The sequence below is a fragment of the Opisthorchis viverrini genome (genome assembly GCF_000715545.1).
Source record: "Opisthorchis viverrini unplaced genomic scaffold opera_v5_780, whole genome shotgun sequence".
NCBI classification, from domain to species: Eukaryota; Metazoa; Platyhelminthes; class Trematoda; order Opisthorchiida; family Opisthorchiidae; genus Opisthorchis; species Opisthorchis viverrini.
Genome location: NW_008752462.1, coordinates 11,295 through 34,647, shown reverse-complemented (window position 1 = coordinate 34,647; position 23,353 = coordinate 11,295). Strand labels below are relative to the sequence as shown.

Sequence of the window (23,353 nt, the reverse complement as noted above, 5' to 3'; positions counted from 1 at the left end):
CAACTGCTAGTCGGCACTCAGATTTGTTTTGTTCAGTGTGGATGTGAGAATTATACATTGAAATTTCATGCAGGTAGGAACTAAATTGTTTCTGTAGGTTGGGGATTTGGGCGAACACCTTTCTAGTTACAGCTTCCAAACTTTATCCTGAGCCTAAAACTGATAGTCCTTTTCATGTGTATTATTTAAACACAATGACTCTTTCCGACCACTTTACCATCTGCTGTTGTGTGAAATACTTAACAATGGATCACATCACCTCGTAACTTCAGTCTCTATCTTGTAGTTTATAACTTGGTATGTTCCATTCAAAGCTTTCCTCATTCGCAATTCCATTATTATCGGCCTGTATGTGTTTTCTACGAAACAGTCAGCTGCCGGAAAATGATACGAAACTATGAAGTTAAGCTCGTTCAAGTTTATCTACTAACTTCCTCCTGTATGTGTGTTTCGTACCGAGTGTTTACGCTGTGACTGATGTGACTCGTGACATAGGTGTTTGATATTAGTCGGTTTCGGGTGCCCATTCGTGAAATGTGATATTTCCTCCACAAGGGATTACCTATTGTATGGTTGCTTGAGTCCACGTGTTTAGGTCATACTAGTGCCTAGTACCTATTTTCGCCTTGCAACCGGCTGACTGCTCCTACGAGATTTTAATCTATTTCGTTTTTGTCAGGCCAGTAGTTTCCACAGTCTTTTATTGCCTGATTCGTAGCGCTTAGCTGTATCAGCTCCAAATGGAATTGCGACAGTCATAGTTTGTTCTTAGCATTACCATCCGAATCTTGCTCTTAACGACGTTTTCGATAATATTGTTCGAAAACTGTTACATGGATAACTTTCTACTGATCATCTTCGTCTACGGTAGGTCACCAGCAGTAGATATTAATCAACTCTCACGCATCCATGAGTGACGAATCTACTAGTAAAGGATGCAAAGAAAGTGGGAAGATAGGGGCCTAATACAAACAACCTTACTTCTTTAGGAAAGCGGTCAAGAACACGGTGTTTGCATTTCTTCAACAAGATGAACGCATCTGAGTATCATATCGAAACAAGGCACCATCAGTGGGATTGACCTTACCGAATTCCATACAACACAAAACTGTCATGCAACGATAGGCGAACTTCAGCTGTGCAGTTCGACTAGGTGATATCAAGATGCTCGCCTGTATGATCAGTTATACGACAACCGTCCTGACATGTGCAAGGATAATCAAACGAATTACAGTTAGGAAGATGTGGAAACCCCATACCGTACACTTTGACGATAACATTGCTATGCCATAATCTGTCCCCTCGTTGGCGGATGATGGCTAGACATTGGTATTGTGCATGCAAGCCACTTTAAGCTGAAACGCTCTATCTGCTGTTGTACTGTTTCTCATTAAGTACCAAGTACTTTTTTACACACCACTTCATTGTGAACAGCTGCAGGCGACCGACTGCTTTTGTGCTCCCAAGACACCGATGATTAAGCTTTTGAAGATGTTTGGTGTCCTCAGATCGGACGGGCCAGGTTTCACAACGATAAAACTAAGACCACTGACACTTGCCCCTTGTTTTCACTTCGTTTCTTATGTTATTAGTGGCGAAATCTGCGGAATTTTGCTTACGCCTTTCCGTCATGGAACAGCCATGCTTCAACTAGCTACGCAAATAAATAAACCTTTCGAGAGGTCCAAGTTTATCTCTCAAAAGTTCCAAAGTGGTAAAGGACGACTCAAAATCCTGAGGCGATGCTTCACACTTTGAAGATGCGCAACATTAAAATCTTCAGAGTTCTGTTTAGGGTAGAACGTGCGAATTTACGATCGTTCTCAGCCTATTCGTTGGCAAATAATGCTTGTATGACTGATTTACTTTCATGTTTGGTCGAGTTATTGTCTAAGGGTTTAGATGGTCTTCGAATACGTCGGGTAAACAGCACTGTCAATCGCCCAGGTGTCAGGCGGATTCCTGCACGACGACCACTTTACCCCTCACGGTTAGCAGCTGTTACAACCAAGAAGCCCAACCCGCACGTAGTTGGCCGTTTGCCGGTTCAGAATCAACTNCTCACGGTTAGCAGCTGTTACAACCAAGAAGCCCAACCCGCACGTAGTTGGCCGTTTGCCGGTTCAGCATCAACTTTAGCTCTGATTGCCTTAAAATGTAGACTCAACAGCCAATCTTGAATCAGTATTCGCTGAATAGTGGCTGCCAATGTCGTGTCCAGAAGACATCCGGATTTCTAGAATGTTGTCGCCACATACGCTAACCACAACATGCCATACATATGTTCCTGACCTGTGCACCCTGGTGGTTCTTTTGCTAAAAATCCTAACTTGGAACGATCAGACGGAGTACTGGCCGGATGCGTTAGCGTTTTTACAATTGGCGAACTTAATCGGCTGTGAAAGTTATTTCAAGAACAGCAAAAGAAGGGCATCATAGACGGGACATTCACCTGAAACTCAGGTCAGTCTGCCGTGAAAACCTAATTTGTATGTATCCAGTGGCTGCGAGCTTTCCGTTCATTCAGCTGATGCAGCCGCTGCATCTATCACCAAGTTGACCTTTCACTCGCTTTCTGTTCACAATTTCGACTCCAGGTTCAAGCGGTCCAAAGAAATGTTAAAAACTGATTTTTCCAATTTTTATGACGGACGGATAGTCAGATTATTGCTGGGAAAACTTGGCACACTGGATCACGAACGGTATGCAAACTTCATTCGCCCCGATCTTTAGTGAAACTGTCAGAACATCACCTCGTACATTTGGTGGTCAGACATCACTGTTCAATATCCGTTACCAATTCCTCAAGCTGATCGGGAAATGTGATGACGATTTCATCACGGTGATTACATCGGGAATGTGAGCGATTCAAGCTCAGCTCGACGGCTCATTTTAGTATCCAGTCGTCCCAAGATGCGGACGCCAGAAAGTAGCTGCTTAGCAGAATCGAACAGCTTACTGATATGACGTTACAGAGCTCTACCATCGAGTGCCAATATCTCATTAACCTGGAGCGACACGACTATAATCGATCAGTCACCTTCCACTTCCAGCGGCTGTGTTCACGTAATCAACTCCACCGTACCAAGGAAGTCTGCAAACAAGCTCGGTCAAAATCGTGGCAAACCTCCCACAAGTTTCTGGCTTTCCGATGAGCGGAATTTCGTTCGTTATCCGATTCATGTGCCATAAATGTCCCCGGTGCAGTTGTCGTGACCACAAGGGAGATTTATGTCTATCTCAGACGCCGCAACCAACATTACACCACGGTGCAGCTCATGAGCCCAAACTCGGTGATAGTGACATTCAAAGTTGATTTCGCTTGCTGAAGAGGGAAGTTCGTAACGATGCGTATCAACAACGTCTGATACGGTTTCATTCATCATCCTGCTCAGTGAACGAACTTGGAAATGCATTGTTAGACCTCATGTAAAACCAACTGAACGTTGAGCCCGCGATGCTCCTGGGAGTAAGCTGAAAATGACTAGCGAGGTTGATTGCTCCATGACCTTAAATGACTGGTGGCTCAAGCCACATACCATCTGACGTCATGCCCTACCTTGATCTCATGAAGCCGGATGGGTTCGATAAGCTGAATCTACTGGAAATGCCTATTCATTCTATTTGCAGTCTCACCCGGAGGTGCCATTGAACAAACTCACCTCTGAAAGCGCTCACTCAAGAGTGTTCTGCAACACTATGCGCCCATATTCGCCAACGGACCTGGATGGTGCACAAGAGCGAAGGCCAGACCGTGCCTCCTCTTCAATGCCAGACCTATTTTCAGGCAGAAACGCTTATGCATCCTTGCCCACTGTGGACCAGAAACTGAACCGATTACAGAAGGCTAGTGTTCCCCAACTGACCAACCACCCGATACGGGCGGTACCAGTCGTAGTGATGAAAAAGGCTAACGGCATCATCCGCCTGTGTGTAGACTAATTCACTCGTCTCAACGCTGCACTGGATATGCAGGAATACCCTCTGCCTTTTCCAGACTTGTTCGCGAGACTAAATGGGCGCAAATGTTTTGCGAAGATTGATTTGGCGTAGGCCTACCTGCGGGTTGAAGTCAAGGAGGAGTCCCGAAAACTTTTGACCACCAATGCGCACTGCGGCCTATTGCAGTTTACCCGACTGCGGTTGGTGTCAGGACGGTGCCAGTCATGTTTTAAAAAATCACGGATACAATGCTAAAGAATGCCCCCAACCTATTTGGATGATCTCATCATCATGGGTTTAGAACCGCGACGAATTGTGAGTGCTTTGGTTACTTGCTCGGCCGTATTCAAGCGCATGGTCTCGGAGTGCGCCGAGGAAAATATACCTTCAAATGGTCGATAGTGTCTCAGTTTCATCATTGACGAAAACGGTTACCGATCTGACCCGGGGAACATCAATCAAGCACGTCAGCGCCGATAAAGATAATCGTTCAGCTGTGACACCCTTTCGGTGCCTACCAAGCCACCCGAAGGAAGCACGAGGACTAGGGTACTGCCAACCTGCCCAAACCTAGACAGGAGAAGTGGAGATCGAGAACTCAGCTGAGGCATTGCCATCACTACACCAGGTGAGGGCAGTTTGGTCAGGACAATCGTCCAATTTTCTTCAAAATATTCTTTTTAAGCGTTAATCCTGTTGTGATCAAACATCCCTTCCTCGGGCCAAAGCACCCACTGCAGAAGTATCAGTTGTTCTTTGATTTTTTCGAACGGTTTTATTGGCTGGTTTCGTCGCCTATTTATTTTGCCATTCAGCCCTTCCTTATACTCTTTATGTTTGTTTGACTAAAGGATATATATATATATATATTTCACTTACTTTTTTACATATAGCCCTTCCTTATACTCTTTATGTTTGTTTGACTAAAGGATATATATATATATATTTCACTTACTTATTTTACATATAGTGAACAGATTTATCTAAGCTGAGATTTGGTCAGTCAGCTTATCAGGTTCTTTCTACCGGTTTCTTATCTACGGTTTTCAAGAGGATAAGTAATGCATTGCAGATGACAATTTGCACCAGTCATATGTTGACACTTCTGTTTAATAAACTGGGGTTGGTGTCACAGGAGTATGCTTAACTGTTTTAGAGCATCTCCACTGATCACTGGACGGGTACACTTGTGGGAACTTTCCCCTCGAAAAAACCGCTTTGCTTAACCTGGCAACCTTCCTTACTTGCAGTGATATCAAACCAGACAACTTCCTTATGGGTTTGGGGAAACGTGGCAACCTGGTATACATAATCGATTTTGGCTTGGCCAAAAAGTACCGTGATAGCCGATCACATCAACACATTCCGTATCGAGAGAACAAGAACCTCACAGGCACTGCTCGTTATGCAAGTATCAATACACATCTTGGCATAGGTAAGTCTGTCCTTCCTGGTTTCGTTTTTTGCCCACTCCTAATAACAGTTACGGAAAAGGTCTCATCACTTCAGTTGGTGTGTTTTGCATGTATGCAGCACCATTTTATTACGTTCTTTGTTCTAGAGCAAGCTCGACGGGATGATATGGAGTCTCTCGGTTATGTTCTCATGTACTTTCTACGGGGCAGCCTTCCTTGGCAAGGCCTCAAAGCCGGAACAAAACGCCAAAAATACGAGCGGATTAGTGAGAAGAAAATGCAGACGCCTGTTGAAGTTCTCTGTGAAGGTTATCCCGGTAAGCGACCTACTGGAGTCGATAGTGTTGATTGACTTTTGCTAATCCGTTGGGTTGTTATTCATGTTGCACTTCATCGTCGAACGCCATTATGCACACAGAAAGCACTGGACGCCTCGGTTTCGCCTGAATTCCTGACTTCCCATTACACATGTCGTTTTAGGATGTGATCAGTGTTCGCACAGTGCCGCAAACAGTTGTATGAAATCCCCCAGAAGCCATACGGTTCCTCCATCAGAAGAGGCTAGTTTTACGGTCCTTGTAGGACCTTAGTGAGACTATATCTCGGTTCAGAAAGTGGAGAGCTTTCAATGTGATTGTTAGCACGAAAACTGAAGATGCTGCTTACGTTACCTAACAGCGAAACCAAATTACTGTTTCGCTACCCCAGCTTTTGTGTCTTGGTGGACGACCGTGCAACTCTGTATCGGTCCCTTGGCTTCCTGCTCTGCTCACTATGGTATATCAAAAGGCATGGTAGCTATACACAGCCCTTTATGGAGACAAAGTAAAATTATTACAACTGTATTTATAGGGCGAGCACAGGGTGTTCCACAAGGTCGTGCCAGAATCTTCGTGAGGGGGTGAGAAGCTTCGAGTCAAGGATAGTCGACTCAGATTGCCTGGTATTCTGACCAATCTGGGCATGCCTTCGTTTGGTCCGTGTCCTGCACGTGACACATCCGTCCAAACGATGTGATGTTCGGTTATTAGGAGCAGCTGGCATCCGGACACCTTCCCCTTGAGAAGGCTGTTCAACCGACTGCTGCTTTGGGGTCCACTGTGACGACTGGTGGAGGTGTTGTCGCATTTCGGTCCGTCCCTGCGGCTGCGAGCATGCTGACCTGGGATCTGGTACCCTCCTATTTGGAGGTATGTCACGGCTGTCTGGTGACCCATGCATCGTGGTCCTCTTATGGAGCAGCAGACTATTGTGTGAAGTTGGTTTCCTTGACGTAATCGTGCTTGTGATCTTATTTTTGCCTCGTGTTTGCCATATTCGACCCTGGGTCCACCGTGGAGAGCATTCCCCATGTCCTCGAATCAGTATCTGGGCTCTGTGTGACTGTCGTGGCATCCCTTCTGCCGGCCCCCTTTCTTGACTTTCCGGATAGCGATGGAACGATCCACATGAACCTGGGGCTGTAAACTGAAGCGTTCGGACTGCGGGTAAAACGTTACAGGCTGCTAGCAGGATACATTAAAGTGGACTGAAGTGAGAGGGCTACCGGACCTTGACGCTAGGAGCTGAATAATCGCTGTGTCGCGGATGCTCCATCTGGTCTTCGGTTTGGCTGTAACTGTGGTGACTACAAAATCGTCAGGATATGGTGTTCTCGTGAGCGTACTGGAGCAATCTGCAGCTGTTTCGGTACAAACGGCATTGAGGGGTACATCCAAGAGTTGAAGCTCATTAATCCAATCCATGCCCAAGTGATCAAAGCCCGTGAGGTAGCAATTACCATTGAGTTGAATTCCCTTGATCGTTACGGAACGGTTCAGCTTCCCGGTAACCTGTGTTTGGCTGGAAATGCACTTAATTATTATACGTGGGATGGGATACTGCCTTGGTGCCCACACCTAGATAGGAGGACGATTAGGGTCGTCAACCAAAGCCTTTGACTCAAAAACCTAACCGCAAGGTAGCGGTGTTCAGCCGGAAATGCGAGACATTACCGTTTTTATGAAACAGGGTGCCACACATGTTCCACTCCTCAACCTGGAGGACCAGGAGACTATGTTCGTCAGAATTCCAACCATTTACCAACGTGGTATGAGAGACTCCGCTAGTGTCGCGTGGACATCTCCAGTATGGCTCAATGGGTCGCGGGGTACACAAACCGTCACATCACGGTAAAGTCCGGTGTGTTCGTGACGGCATTCTCTAGACAAATCCCAATGGGCCTACAGGGATAAGACGATGTCGTTGCTTGGGCTGCCATTGATGTTAGTGATGATTATCCGCTTCTGACCTCTATGGTTTCATTTGATAAATCGACGGCAGCAGAAGACCCTCTTCCACATCAATATATTTGGGTATGATTTTATCCTATGCATTTGATCACATTCAAATGTCCCGCTTGATCAAATTTTCCTTTTAGCTGGTTACAGAAAATTGTGTATTGTGCAAACGTATTTCGACCCGTAGCATTTTTTGTTCAAACTATCTCTACAAATACGATTACGCATCATGCTGATACGTTCGCGCACTACTTTCAATCCTTCAGGGCGACGTGCGTCTTTGTGATTTTCGGATATACATCCCTAAGTACTGTTGTCGTTCTGTGTTGCCGCTCGCCTCTTGTTCTACCATATGTTATCACTGCTACCAAGGTGGTGTTCTATCTAAACTAACACCACTGCATTTTGCTCAGTGGCGACTGGTTAGTTTATTCCCACTGGACTACGATTTCCTCATATCCTGATATTCTAAGCTACGGGGTTCATTCTGCTGCTTGTATTAACTTCTGATATAATTTCGAACCGGTCAACATAGATTGTAACACTTTCTCACTACTGGATTGATATAGTTTGAGATGAAAATCATGGCGTTTAACTGGAAGCATGTTACTACCACTTAGTCCGAGGTGTGCTAAACCGCGTATCGAATTTAGGCTGACGCCATCCAGCTGTGATACATTTTTCATAGTTGCTTTAGTGTACACAGCAGGGATCATGTCTGAACAGCAGATCTCGGCGCAACTTCTAAGGTGTTTCCGCTTGCTTGACCAGTTATAGTTACTGGAGAAAATAGGGCTTTTCCCTCAAAACGCTCAGCAAAAAAAACCACTAACTAGTTTCCCTTACGATTGTTTAGTTGGTTGGCTATGCGAAAATTAAGATGTTGAATATTTGTCAATCAACATGTCAGTGTTTTTCAACTTGTCTCATTACAGTCGAAATGGCAATATATCTGAATTTCTGTCGTGGCCTGCACTTTGACAATCAACCTGACTACTCCTACCTTCGAAACTTGTTTCGCTGTTTATTTCACCGCGAGGGTTTCAGCTATGACTGTGTGTTTGATTGGAACCTGCTGAAATTCCCTGGCAATGAACAAAACAACGGGAACAATGCAAATGTGATTGACAATCAGGCAGCCACGCCGATTGGGACTTCTGGACAAGGTCAGCGTCGTAGTCATCAACATCACGAAGAGAAGAATAAGAGTGAGTTTCTACGACCAGAAGTTATGTGAGCGTGGTCAATATATGTGGGTACGGAGTTTACAGACGAGCGCTTATGGGCAATACGGTGGATTTGTATGTGAATTGTTTTCCCACGTGCATTATCTGCTGTAGTAAAAAGGCAGAGACAATATGAAAAACACCTGTACGATTTCTGCATGTAGTCCGTGGATAAACATGGTACGATCACCTCGGCTCAGCGGTACAGTCAGTTCCGCGCTTATTAACGACGTGCAATGATCGCTTTTCAGCCGCAAGGATTACAGTCCCTCACCTGACAATGCATAGTGAGCAATTTTCTTGCTTATCGCATTTCAGCGTGATCACCGGCCGATAGACTTGAGCCGGCCTTGAGGTATCAACGAACGCGTACAACGCCGCCCGTAATTACCTAGTTGCTCCAGGCATTCTGTGCAGTTGACATTTGAATAACTTGCTTGTGTATACTTTGATAGGTGAGTAGAAAAGCGTATTAATCCGAAGGTTGACTACTACGATCCAAAAGCACAGGTGTGGTGGCGTTACTTTTTCACTTTGTGCTCATATCACCCCTAGTTGTCATCGGTCGCTTCTCCGTAGTCACTCTCCTGAATGTGGCAGTGAAGTCGTCCCGAACCCTCAGACCTAGTGAAACCCCCCAGTCTTCGTAATGCAGATGGCCTGCCATCTCATAATGCTTCGTGGTGGTACCCGTCAAATCAAGTGGTCTGTCTGCTGTGTACACGGTCCCACAGCCACGGCAGCCTATTTAAGTTGGCTATGGAAAGCGGGGAGGTTGTCAGCGTCGACACATTATCCATCGCCATCCCATTTTGTTATCTTTGACCTCACAGTCTTGTGTTGACGTTCTACCATAAACCTGATTGGTAACGGGAAACCTGTGTACGATTACGATAGTTTTTGCGTCAACTCGATTCAAAAGAGGGCTCGCTACTTTTGAAATCAAGGGGCACATTTAGAATCAGTTCATCTACCTGTTCCTAATCGTTGTACTGCTTTAACTGTCGGTGTCGATGTCCACGATGTTCAAAGGCTGTAGGCGCAACATTAGCGGCACGCACTACACTCTTCGTGTGCTGATGCTCTAATGCAGAAAACGTTACGCAAAATTTTCCAGATATAAACGTTTATCAGTGCTGTATTCACACACTAATTTATCAGCTCCCGCCTCCAATGCGCAGCTACCTACCCCACGTCTCCGAGTCATCGGTGAACGGAACTATGGCAGTCACAACCACTGTACGACAATGATGATTATGAGCATCATAAAAGCAGCTTCCTGTCAAATTCTACTCTGGGACGTCTTCAGAAGCTCAATGGGTGTATTGTTCTCGGGATTCGGTGGGCCGTCCTGTATGTAGCTTGAATCCCATGTAAGCTCTGTACGATACTCCTTTGAGGGCGGGGCTGGTAGTAACAGTTTCATGTTACACGCAGCTTTTTCGAAGACGGCAACACCGCTTTCGCCGTACTCATGTATCATAAGTTTCGACTTAATTCGCTTGGAAACACTGTCCATCGCATTGATGCACCAGGTTGTGTTACCTCGACTGTGGGTTATTTCTAAGACAGTCAGCCATTGCCGGGAAGCATGGTGCAGATGTTTAATTCGGACTGAAGTACACGCTATCGAATCCACGACCATTGGAATACTAGTTGAACAATACTCTTCAGCCATTCTCACTCTCCAGCAGCACAAAACATACTCATCCCTCAACTGTGCCAGTCATTTTAAGTGAGTCTCTGTTGACTGGATTCCCGAGTGGTGACTCTGCATAGGTAGGCTTTTGTAACACATGGAATATTCTCTTCTCTAATGTCCCTTTTTTTCATCGTCTACTGCCCGTTTTGCAGACACTCCCCCCACCCTATACACGGAAACCGTTTTGATCAGTTATCTCTTCCTCAGCACGAGTTCGGTCCTTATTTTTTAGTGCTTATGTCCTATTTAGTATCCTTGTTTCGGTTTATCGGTGAGGTTTTCTGTTCGTTGAAGGTCGAACCAAAGGACTGCCACCAAGTCCAGCCCTCCCGATGGTCCAAGGTCTGCAAATATCACAACCCGCTGCAACCGTAGCACAAACCATACAGAATCCTTCTCTACCTGTCATGGCGATGCAACTCTCTCAGCAACAGCCTCAACAAGCTATGAATTCCGGTCCATCGGCTACATTCTACGCTCCAAACCCCCAAACGACCCCCGGATTCCCAAACACAACCCCCGTCCGACCAGTGGGTATGTACGTCGTTAGTTCCGGCAACTCAACACAGTTGTCGACCGGACCAGTCCAAACTAACCCTACTTTCTATCCGCAAGCAGTCAACTTTGCGCAAGCTTACAACCAACCCAGTGTTTATGTGGTTCCTGAGCTTCACTTACCGGCCCAGCCCCAACACGATCAACGGGCACCGTACTTCCTCTCACAGAGTCAGACTTTACAGCAGCAGACTCAACCGATGACAGGAATTCATCACGTCCCGCACACTTATCATCCGCATCCAGGTGCCTTGCATCTCCCAACAAGCACGACTCCGGACACGTTCAGTTCTCACTTACTTTCTTCTACCCATGTTGCCGGTGGTTACCGCAAATGATGACTCGTCTGCATCATTCCGAACCTGCCGTCAATCACACGTTACAAAACCACCTAATATCTTGGTTTTAATTTACCTCACTTTTGCTGCTACCGCTGAAGCATTTTAAACTTACGAGTTGCTGTCTCGAATTATCAGTGATCCATTTTAAATGTCTTTGTTACGTTTGTAGCTCCTATGTACATACATAGTTGTCTTTGCTTCCCTAGAATCCCTGCAAGTTTGTTGAACCCATGGAAGTGTCTTGCATTATTGCATTCAAATTGCCGTCAGAAGACAGACAAGTTTTGTGTCTGCTCTCCGGTCTTCTGTCCTGTCAAACACATCGCTGCCGTTTCGCACCCTGTTTGCTCCTCCTACTATCTGTTCAGATCACCTTAACAGGCAGTTCGCGTCTCATGTTTTCTGCTACTTACTGCCGGTCGCATGGGGCACCTTTGTTCGATACATATACGCACGTGTATTATCACTAACGGTCTATTACATTATAGCGTTGGGGCACAACGATCGGTGTGTGATAGAACCATATTCAACGCTCTTTTCGACATCACTTCGTGTCATGTGGGGAACCAATGTGGGACGAACGTGTACATCGACAATAGAAATTGAGACGCGAACGCATGCGTCTTACAGCTGAATCACGATCAGAGAATTGGACTGAGGAATCCTGCTCTAGACGCGTAATCAACAAGGTTCGGATAAAAGTTGGCAGACGAAATTCTTTCACACGTATCGATATTCCGGTCTGGTGGCCGCCATCGATTACGTGTTTAGCAATGAAGGAAACGGGGTTTCGGGCAAACTCAAAAAGTTTGTCATCAGGCTGATCCGGCGTACTCATAACGTACTTAGGGACATGTAGGCACCCCAGATCCCCCTATTCATCATGTATGTACACATTGTAACCCGCCTCCGGCCGCAAAGCGGAAAACATTGGTATGCATGGTTCGAAACAAATCACATTTGCCGGAGTAGAAATTTTGTTACGTTCCACATGAGATCTATCACCCAGCTATGTATCCCTATCACACCTAGATGAGATACTAGGCATCTCCATTGTGTCGCATCATGTCATACACTGTAACCTAACTTCCTTTTCCAACACCCAAGTGAGGGTTTTATTTTTGCCAGTCTCTCCTCACCAGCTTTTCCCGTTAGGTTGCTGAATGCTCTGCACCCCTGTAATACTGTGACCCGAACCACCCCTAACGTATCAATATGCTGAATTTGTCTAATAGTCATCAGATCTTGTCATTTTTGGCAGTGAAATGAAGTTTTATGCCAATTAGCCGTGATAGAATAAGACATTTACAAGAAAATAGCCTTGTGTTTGAGATACAAAGTGAAACCGCTCAAGTGTGGCGCCATTCGTACTGAATTTCTATGGGACACCAGAAATGCTAGTTTTTGCTAAATAGTGACGGTAATGACAGACCGATCGGGATTATTCAATCAGCGAAGCGGTTTGTGCGTTTGAAAACGATATCGATTCGCGGGGGTATTAAGTGCGAAACGTATGGACGTGCAAGGGGCTCCAAACCAATTGCTTTATTGAAAATCGGTGAATTTATATAGACTTCTAACAAACCACAATCGACCACTGCCTCCCGAAAAATTGTCAGCAGATTCAGGAAAACTTCTGACACATTTGATTCAAGGGAACATCCGCATAAGTTGTGACTGTGTATCCTCAGGTGTCTGAATCGCGTGTCCGATAGTTCTTCTATCCACATAGATCTCGTAGTCGTTCCCACCCTAAACACAGGTGAAAAGTATGGAGCAGATCGAAATAGAATCACAAGATTTTACTGACAGCTTACCGGGATTTAATAGAAACGGCTATTGAAAGTTCTAGAAATCTGACAATTTATGAATTGCGATGTACGTCAAGCGCATATATGTAAACCATGGGAAATTAGTTGCTAAATTCCATCTTCAAAGAAAATGAGCTTGTTCCTGACTGCCGTTGGACGTTCTGTGCTGGTTTCTGGTATGTATCACGGCCAAAAATCGGGCCTACGTACAAGGAGAGCATGTCAGGTTGGACTGAAAACCAGTTTTCCATACTTTGTGCCGAGTTGTCTACCGGAAGTGGTGTGAAAGTTGAGGAGACTAGAGACATCTTCAACTTGCAGTCGTTTCAAACATCAATCAGGAGTCAACCAGGCCACGGAAACAACTACCGCTGGAACTCCGAGCAAGTGACGCAACCGGAAACATAATACTGGAGAATCTCCAAGTATCACTTATTCATGCTTTCTGTACACTTGGGGAGGAAAGCAACTTCATAGCTGTGTTGTTCCAAGGAGAAGACCAGAACACGTACATTTTCATTTATCAGACAAGACAACTCAACAAGTGACCAGTACTATTGTTACGAGGTGAGATCCTATTCCGTTCGGGGAATAGGATCCTATTTCACCCAAAGAATAAACCACTTAGCTGTAGCACCTTTTCGGTGCCTAACTGCCAGGTCACCAGAAGGAAGCACGAGGGCTGGGATACTGCCAGGTTGCCTAAGCTTGGACAGGAGACGTCCATAGGCAGAGGTCGTGTTCGAACCACGGGCCTTCCGATTGGTAAATTCGTACTCTAGCCACCGAGTCATCTCACCCAAGTAGTGATAGACTATCGGCAGTAAATGGAAGAGTAGCTCTGGAACGTCTAACATAGTACTTGTATCATAAGTCCTGGGCAAAAACGCAAGTGTCAGCTAGAAGTTGAAGTCAATCGACGTCGTAAAACCGAGGAACGCTGCATATCTGTTGCATTCTTGTTGGGAACCATCGTCCGCGCGCGTCTCACGCCTGTGTTAATAGATTCAAATCCGCGAACTGGTACATAGAGCCATTCATACATGAAGCAAAACTTATGTAGGTCGGTGTTAACTCGTTCTTCGAGTGAGGACTGCTCAGAAAAGCAACCCATGTGACCTGTCAGTAAAAGCTACCATTGAGTGGACCAAAATCTAAGCACTTAGCCGGAGCACAATTCGGTGCGCAGAAAGAGTCTAGAAGGTAGCAAGCGATGGGTCAGGTGTGGGTTTAAAGCACGAGTCAGTAGGTCAAGAACCCGTAGGAGTGGAGACAGCCTAGCTCAGTCCGCAGTCCGTGTTTGGACTTACCTGAACAATCAAGGCTTTGGGACCTGAGCAAAACTACGGCTGGCTACAAGTAGCAAGCAACCTCATGCGATTTTTCGGGCAACGGTAGTCGTTATCATCACCATGGGTAGTAGCAATACATCATAAATGGGAACTAGTGCTTAGCTACCATACTGTCAGGGAGAAAAGGACCCAAGTTTGAAGAGAAAAGGAAGCGGAGGCATTTATTGTGAGAAGTCATGTGCTCCCAGGAAGAACGTTCAATGGACGGGTGCCTGTACCTTCCGAAATCACTCAAATAAACATACGAGAATCAGTTGTAGTGCATTGTCATCATTGGGATTGAGGTAGCATCATTTGCGAACCTTAGTCAACAAAAGACCAGCACACGATAGATAAGGATTAGTTAGGCACTCTGGGCATTCCATAACTGGGATCGATTATACGCTATGTCCTCAGAGGTCCCTAACCGTGCGCAAAGATACGTGCGTGGGCCCCACCCAGTAGGGCCCGAGGACTCAAAAACCTTCGAATTGGAAGCGGTCGCTTCCGATTCGCGTTGGGGCATGAACTTTCCTCTGCGAATCTTTCGCAGCAAGTGTTTGGAGTGAAAAACGGCCTTCTTTAATGGTCCGCAGTACGCAGTAAATGCACCAACAACTTCAACATGATAGACTTTATCTGCCGCTCAGGGCAATTCGAATAACTACCTTTTACTCGCTTACGAACCGTTTCATTACGTAAGGGTTCCAGCCAGTAAACGTCTACTATGTTACAGGGACAAGGGGAGTACAATATTCGAGGCGGTTTGGAGCCTTCAGGTATGATGTGTCAGTTTATGGACAGCCTTTTAACCATATTGAAATTCAATTCTGACGCCAAAGACAATGGAATCTGGCAGATACTGCCCGTTGACTTCACGTGTCACAGCGAAATAACGGCTATCGAGAAAAGTAAACCTGTCAAAGAACTCAAGCCTTTTAAGCTGCACTTTCGAACCTTCTCCCTTTGAAGGTGCAAAGTGCACACCGAAGCAAGATACTCTATGTAGAGTAGTCTGTGCGAACACACGATTGTCAAATAACAGAATACTGTCCGTATGATCAAAGTCGATCTCTCTGAATGCATGTCAGGCGCAGTATTATGGTCAAATTTTTAGACATGATCCTGAATGTTTTGGTTTGGAATTCTCATTCTAGAGTATTTACTCTGGTCAAAATGGACAAGCTCACAGTGAGGTTCGGAAAACCTGGTCCTTGCAGAGGGTGGTCCGCCCTGATAGGCGTGTAACATGAGTTGCTGCATGTATATGAAGAACGGAAGTCAGAGAGCCGGTGCGAGCCGAAATAAACACCCTAGCTATAGTGTTTTCGAAAGAGTTCATCCTGCCAGAGTGCACGTATTCAATCAATTCAATTTACCAGCTATAACCGTGTGTCAGGAGACAGCCTAGCTCAGTCCGCAGTCCGTGTTTGGACTTACCTGAACAATCAAGGCTTTGGGACCTGAGCAAAACTACGGCTGGCTACAAGTAGCAAGCAACCTCATGCGATTTTTCGGGCAACGGTAGTCGTTATCATCACCATGGGTAGTAGCAATACATCATAAATGGGAACTAGTGCTTAGCTACCATACTGTCAGGGAGAAAAGGACCCAAGTTTGAAGAGAAAAGGAAGCGGAGGCATTTATTGTGAGAAGTCATGTGCTCCCAGGAAGAACGTTCAATGGACGGGTGCCTGTACCTTCCGAAATCACTCAAATAAACATACGAGAATCAGTTGTAGTGCATTGTCATCATTGGGATTGAGGTAGCATCATTTGCGAACCTTAGTCAACAAAAGACCAGCACACGATAGATAAGGATTAGTTAGGCACTCTGGGCATTCCATAACTGGGATCGATTATACGCTATGTCCTCAGAGGTCCCTAACCGTGCGCAAAGATACGTGCGTGGGCCCCACCCAGTAGGGCCCGAGGACTCAAAAACCTTCGAATTGGAAGCGGTCGCTTCCGATTCGCGTTGGGGCATGAACTTTCCTCTGCGAATCTTTCGCAGCAAGTGTTTGGAGTGAAAAACGGCCTTCTTTAATGGTCCGCAGTACGCAGTAAATGCACCAACAACTTCAACATGATAGACTTTATCTGCCGCTCAGGGCAATTCGAATAACTACCTTTTACTCGCTTACGAACCGTTTCATTACGTAAGGGTTCCAGCCAGTAAACGTCTACTATGTTACAGGGACAAGGGGAGTACAATATTCGAGGCGGTTTGGAGCCTTCAGGTATGATGTGTCAGTTTATGGACAGCCTTTTAACCATATTGAAATTCAATTCTGACGCCAAAGACAATGGAATCTGGCAGATACTGCCCGTTGACTTCACGTGTCACAGCGAAATAACGGCTATCGAGAAAAGTAAACCTGTCAAAGAACTCAAGCCTTTTAAGCTGCACTTTCGAACCTTCTCCCTTTGAAGGTGCAAAGTGCACACCGAAGCAAGATACTCTATGTAGAGTAGTCTGTGCGAACACACGATTGTCAAATAACAGAATACTGTCCGTATGATCAAAGTCGATCTCTCTGAATGCATGTCAGGCGCAGTATTATGGTCAAATTTTTAGACATGATCCTGAATGTTTTGGTTTGGAATTCTCATTCTAGAGTATTTACTCTGGTCAAAATGGACAAGCTCACAGTGAGGTTCGGAAAACCTGGTCCTTGCAGAGGGTGGTCCGCCCTGATAGGCGTGTAACATGAGTTGCTGCATGTATATGAAGAACGGAAGTCAGAGAGCCGGTGCGAGCCGAAATAAACACCCTAGCTATAGTGTTTTCGAAAGAGTTCATCCTGCCAGAGTGCACGTATTCAATCAATTCAATTTACCAGCTATAAACCGTGTGTCATTGGCACGTTGGTCCCAAATGCTAGTTTCGATCACCGGATTACGGGAAAGTGGAATATACGACCAAACCTTGGAGGCTAAGGCATGTTCTGTTTGTCCGGTAGCTACGCATTGAAGGCAACAGCTTTGGTGCACGAGCGCCACTAAATGCGCGATTGGGCCATTTCCACCAGTGTCATTAACCACTGGTGATTTGAGCCCCGAGGTCCCCATCCAGGGAGGCGGCAGTTCCCCACCCGACTAAATTTACTGGTTAGTGTCTTCATACTTCGTTGCCAGGTTATACACTGTCCACCTCTCGGTCGTTTCCACTCAGCACAGGACGAAAAGGGCTCTGCGAGGCAGACGATCTTCTGGCATGCGGAGTAAATGGCCCAACTAGCGCAGCCTATGAAGCGTGAGTAATTCACCTATCGCGGGAGAGTTCCTTTTTCCTAAGACAATCTGGTGTGCCTCTGCATTACTAATTCGATGTTCCAATCAGACGTCACCGATGCTGCGGAGACACTGATGATCAAACACTGAAATCATCCGTACGTCCTCTGCGCGTAGGGGAGGACAAACGTGTTCCGAACACCTACCTCACTTGTTTTGTCACCGAAGAAGTGGATCTCATCATAATCCTTCAGGAATTGTAGGCAGTAACGCTTGTCCCATCCACGAGGAAATACATCTATGCTTATCTGACCACCTGTGAAGAAAAGCACAAACATGAAACGCAGAGAACGTCTACAGAGAGACATGATTGGAAAAAAAAACGAACGATCTATTCACTATGCTATTTCACAAAAGTCAGATGAAGCTGTAACTCTTTTGTTGGGCCTAAATAATCCGACGCCGTCGAACCACCTCATTTAGAAGTTAGTTGACCGCTAACCCAAGTAGCTGCATTTTTAAAGAAAAAACAACTGTGTCGATTAGGATCCAGACAGTGAAGCGACCGATCTGCTTTGGAATGATTTCAAGCTAGATAGGAAATAAACAATCGTTGCTCGCGGACTGCCTTTGAAACCACGCAACAGGTAGCGTGAAAAGACCACAACTCGGGCTAGCAAATGGACTTTTATGAGATCTTCCTCCACCCAGCCACTCTCCCTCAAACAAGCATATAAGACACAGCCCCGTGTTTCTCCGTTGCACTATCAAAGCTTCCTCCCTTTGCTCCGGATGAGCGTATTAAACATTTAAATCATATGGTCGTATCAAAATAAGTAGTTATTCAAGGATAATTTTGTTGAGTAAAAAAAATCATAGGACAAAGAGAAGACAAGAATAGGCTCATTTACCTATTGCAAATTGAAGTTCCATTGATCCGAAGTGCAAACGCATGTCATCAACAAATTTCTGTCGAATTTGATGTTCCTGCATCGAAAAGCATGTATTAGAAAAAGACAAGGAGTCCAGGTTATTATAAAAAACCTCTGTGGAGCATGACAGGCAATTCCTTAATGGTACTGTGGCTGAAAAAGCTTTATTACCAAATCTTTCGTGGCAGACAAAGCATTTGGTGAAGCGGACAGGGCAGGTTGCTTTAATTTTTTATCGTTCAGCGAGAGAACTGTATTTTTCGCTCCTTGGAGAGAACACCCTTGTGAAAGAAACAACTCTTGTAGGTCACGATCTCAGTCTTCTTGAGTACGTCTTCACGAGTACGCCAAGGATTGGCAGATCATTGAGGCCGATAGCCTTTTTATCGGAGCTAAGGCAAAAGAGGTAAACCAGGAAGGCAAAACACTCACCAGACTGAGTTACGATTGGTAAACGAGGTATTTGTCCATAAAACTCAGTTAAAACAAAGTCGGGCAAACACATCGGTGAAAGTCATTCAAAATTAGTGTACTTTTCCGACGGGGCACAATTTAGATTGGTTATTCACTAGCGTACAGCCATGCTACTACTTTCTAAGGTTCGAGAGGGTTAGTCCTAGTGTGCCGCAAGCGTTAGGAGGTGCGCACCTCTCAGCCAGCAGCGAGAACAATGACGGTATCCGTTCGCATTCATATCCCTCGTCATTTGCGCCGAAGGTTATGTAGAATTCATCCTTGGAAACTAACTACAGCACCGATTCTAATGCTGTCGGAGTTATGGACTGATGCAGTTTGAACTTCGTACGCACAAGACGATAGTCCGGCGTGCGTGAGCGAATAACGGCAGTGTGTAGTTCTGGATTTGCAATCAAGACGTAGCACTTCTAGCACCACCAAACATGCATTTAGCACACATTTCATTGCAGCAGTCCCTCCGAGATTTAAAAGCGGGTCCTCGGTAGGTCCTAAAGCCATTTGTACCATGGTACATCCGACCCCTAAGAAGTGATACGCCACAATAACCCAGTTCGATGCACTTCCGGTCCCTAAGCAGACTACATTTGCTTGTCATGTCAAACCGTTCAGCTCCTACATCTTTTCGGTGCATCGTTGCTACGCCACCCGAAGGGCTGAGTAACTGCCAGGCTACAGAGGAGCAGTAAAGATGACAGGGTTAGATTTGAAACGTGTATCTTCTAGTCAGCAAGTTTGCACCTTGACCTTGTCAACGTTCTCACGTGTACACTGCTGCATAAGAAGATAAAACACGCTGGTGATGAGAGTTACACCTAATTTGTGATCATTGGCATGAAAACATGTAATTGGTTAATTCCGCAAAAATCACTAATCTTTCAGAGGTCACGAGCCCAAACCAAAAACTTGACACATACATAGGCTAACTCAAAGATACTGGAGTCCAACCGCTAAAATATACGATAAATTTCTGGTGTCTCTAGCGGTTCCGCAACATTAGACGTAAAGTGAATGGTGCCCCAATGGATGAGGGATCCCAATGTTGTGCTTTATTCGCGTGTATCAGTGTATCTCGCGACACCCAACTGAAAGATCCCAGCAAACAATATTACTGCTCTCAACTGATATTATATATATATATATATTATATATATATATATATGTATATATATATAAAAGCATCACAAGTTGACAACAAACAGATAGGATAGATTGGACAGCAGTTGGTATGTTAGCAAGTGATGAAAAATGGCGCGAAATATAGATTACTAAAGCTTGAAAGACCTACTTCGTCGTATTTTGCGAATTCATCCCGTTCTTCCTGCGAACAGCTTCGACCAACTGGACACACATTAATTAATCCTTTTCGAAACTCGATGAATGTGCCACGCTTGAAAGGAAGCTCGAGCTTGGATAGATATCCTAAGCAATAGTTGATGAATTTCTGAATTAGCTTCTCTCCAATGTGATCCACAATGCTCTGTGCAACAGAGTTTGAGAACATCAATAATTTCAGTAGCTCACAGTGCAGCTAACTTGCTTTCCATACTCATGTACGACAAGACCGTTTTCGGAGAAGATGTACCGCAAGCTGCCTGCAGCTAGAAGAAAAATCTAAAAGGGGATGAAATCGAAGGGACAAACCACAGGGACCACCTAGCTGGGCCTCGACTTTCGCGTAATCCGACCCACTAACCACCGCTACAGGAACACGAGAAGCGAGTTCCAAGAGGTAATTCAGCATGCGTTCCGAAATAACATTTCGAGGCTTGGTGAGTGTTCCATCCACGTCAAACAACAGGATAGTCTTCGAAGTCATCGACTGTTTAAACAAACAAGGTCTAGAGTACATCAATTGAAATTAACGAAATCTCAGTGAATTACTAACACCAACGTATAGGCACCACTCGATACGGCAAACGAGGTATCCTGTATGAAGTAAACTACAAGACTGAATCAATTTGGTGAGCAAACAAAAAATGCTGTTTATTTTCAGCTGCATTTGAGTCGCACTTGTCTCTAACCAAAACCGAAACAACTGAAAGATAAAGCATCCTGCGTGGAGAGAACCATAATTCGTATTACTGGCTAATAAGTTAATTGTTGTCTAGATTTGGCACTTGACTAGGGTTTTGGCCCCGTCAAGCGTACGGAACAAGCATCCAATTACCCTGTAAGCAGTGTATCTCGAACTATTTCCGCTCTAAAAGAAAATACCAGCCAATCCACCAAGTTACGCAGAGGTCAGTAGATTCTCTGTGGATTAAGTCAAAACAGCCAACTTAATAAGTCTACCTAAAGCAAACGGTGTTAGTGATGAAGCAATTGTTACAGCTTCGTCTGTATTGTGAACTCGCAGCTCTGTAGAATATAGTTTCGCACGGTCGAACGGTCCGATTACCACTAGTGATCATATGCGCTACCCTGTTTCTGATTCAACGACAAACTTGTCGGAGCTGAGTTTAGTACTCCCGGGAAGAACCACGTGCCGAGTGGATATGGGCTAATAAACCAAAAGTAGGGATTCGACTTTGACTAGGGGAAAGGTGAGGTCTGATTTGAACTGGATGGAGAGTATGGAACTGAGAAACAAGCGTGGTTTTAACAACACAGATACAGTCAGAAGAGAACGTTTAGACGACCACCGAGACTCAGCAGTGTGCTCGATTCTGTTGACAATGATATACACATGCAAGCGCTTGTGTTAGGTGATGTGGACGCGAAGAGGCTTTCCAGTTCGGAAATTTGCAGCCAACATGAGTCCTTGTGACTGTGTGGCTTGAGTACATGTATGGGACCGCGCAATAGATAACAGCAGTCAGAAAAGGTGGGCCTCCACCTCCACTTCAGAAGAACTCACTCCACAAAGAACAAGGTAGTACTATGTAGGGCGTTCACGACTGAGCTTCCGTTAGATATGAAATAAATTAATGATAGAAGGGGAAACCCTGTCATGGTCCTCTTTCCGAGGAGTAGGACATCTTTTATGTACTCATCAAGGCGAATTTGGACATAAAACAAAATCGAAGAGTCGGAATCCGTAGGAATCGGCACTATTAGAAATAAATCCTGAGCCCTAATAAGGCTGTAAATGCGCTTTAAGTGAACGCGGTCGAGTAAAACCTGCGGCGAGTGAAACTGAGATGTAAACAAAAAATGCAGTCACGATCACTCCACCTTGGAGCGTTTCTATAAAATATCTGCAAGATTTAGGTAAAAACTATATTTGGTTTATTACACAAACTTGATACGAAAAAAAAACAGAAAATAGGCAAATCAGATGGGAATTTTACAAGTGCGGTTAAGGAGCCTCGGTCGAACCATTGGAGTTTGTCGAACTCAACTGCGTCAGCAGGTCTGTAAGCAGATTCGTATAAGTCCCAGTGAAATAGATTTTGGCGTTCTGAGCCAGTGCTTGGAATTTCGCCAACTCCAGATAAGCCGGAGTAAGACGCAGACGGCTGGCTTCTGCTTCTCGCATAGCTCTGTAGTGTTCTGCATCAGCAAGAGATTTCGATCTCGCCAACTGTGCCTGATCTGCAATAGCGCTTATTTGACGTTCGTGTTCCTGAGCTGCTAGTTTCGCTCGCCACTCGATTGCCGAAATTTCAGCTTGTTTTTCAGCCTCTAGCGAAAAGGGACGCAAAAGACACAATGATGGATCGGAATCCAGCCAGTAAGTGAACATGTTCTTAAGATAACTGGTCGAGGAGCTGTACTTTAAGTTCGTTGCTTAGTGCACACCGTTAGCTTTCCAATTCATATAAGCATGACACCTTAATCTTCACATTTTAGGAAAAATTATCAGTAGTACCTGTTCCATTGACTGTTAGATATGTTAATGAATCACTCCGTTTGGTTTACTCCTGTGATTCACCAATCAACTGAACGTTGGAGAAGTTTAGTCTAACTAGAAAACTCAGATATAATCTACTGTCAAAAGACAAACTGGGCATGTTGATTGTAGTGTAATACTTACATACGTATGTTCCAAGGAAACAACAGCACCCTTCGTTGACTAGGTCGCGCGCGGTTCGATTTCTCTCTCACCCTCTATTTCTCTTCCTCTCTCTGTATATATATATATATATATATATATATATATATATAT

The 23,353-nt window shown here is 45.0% G+C and overlaps 4 protein-coding genes across 4 annotated transcripts in view; 1 reads left to right on the top strand and 3 right to left on the bottom strand.

The window, feature by feature from the left end:
* Nucleotides 1-4,982: 4,982 nt before the first annotated feature.
* Nucleotides 4,983-12,621, top strand: T265_12077 (hypothetical protein; the record flags this gene model as incomplete). Its single annotated transcript, XM_009179025.1, has 4 exons — nt 4,983-5,377; nt 5,504-5,674; nt 8,572-8,844; nt 10,859-12,621. The coding sequence occupies 4 exons, from the start codon at nt 5,218-5,220 to the stop codon at nt 11,455-11,457; spliced, it is 1,203 nt and encodes a 400-aa protein (XP_009177289.1).
* Nucleotides 10,145-10,540, bottom strand: T265_12078 (hypothetical protein; the record flags this gene model as incomplete). The annotated part of the gene is made up of 1 exon (XM_009179026.1): nt 10,145-10,540. One exon carries the CDS (start codon nt 10,538-10,540, stop codon nt 10,145-10,147), a length of 396 nt encoding a protein of 131 aa, XP_009177290.1.
* Nucleotides 12,005-12,298, bottom strand: T265_12076 (hypothetical protein; the record flags this gene model as incomplete). Its single annotated transcript, XM_009179024.1, has 1 exon — nt 12,005-12,298. One exon carries the CDS (start codon nt 12,296-12,298, stop codon nt 12,005-12,007), a length of 294 nt encoding a protein of 97 aa, XP_009177288.1.
* A 220-nt stretch (nt 12,622-12,841) lies between the features above and the next one.
* Nucleotides 12,842-23,353, bottom strand: part of T265_12075 (hypothetical protein) — a gene marked incomplete at both ends in the record, with an annotated part of 17,772 nt that continues 7,260 nt past the window's right edge. Inside the window, 4 exons of the mRNA XM_009179023.1 lie at nt 12,842-13,212; nt 18,043-18,152; nt 18,748-18,823; nt 20,531-20,664. Coding sequence (XP_009177287.1) covers nt 13,111-13,212; nt 18,043-18,152; nt 18,748-18,823; nt 20,531-20,664 — 422 coding nt within the window. The remainder of the gene's footprint in view (nt 13,213-18,042; nt 18,153-18,747; nt 18,824-20,530; nt 20,665-23,353) is intronic.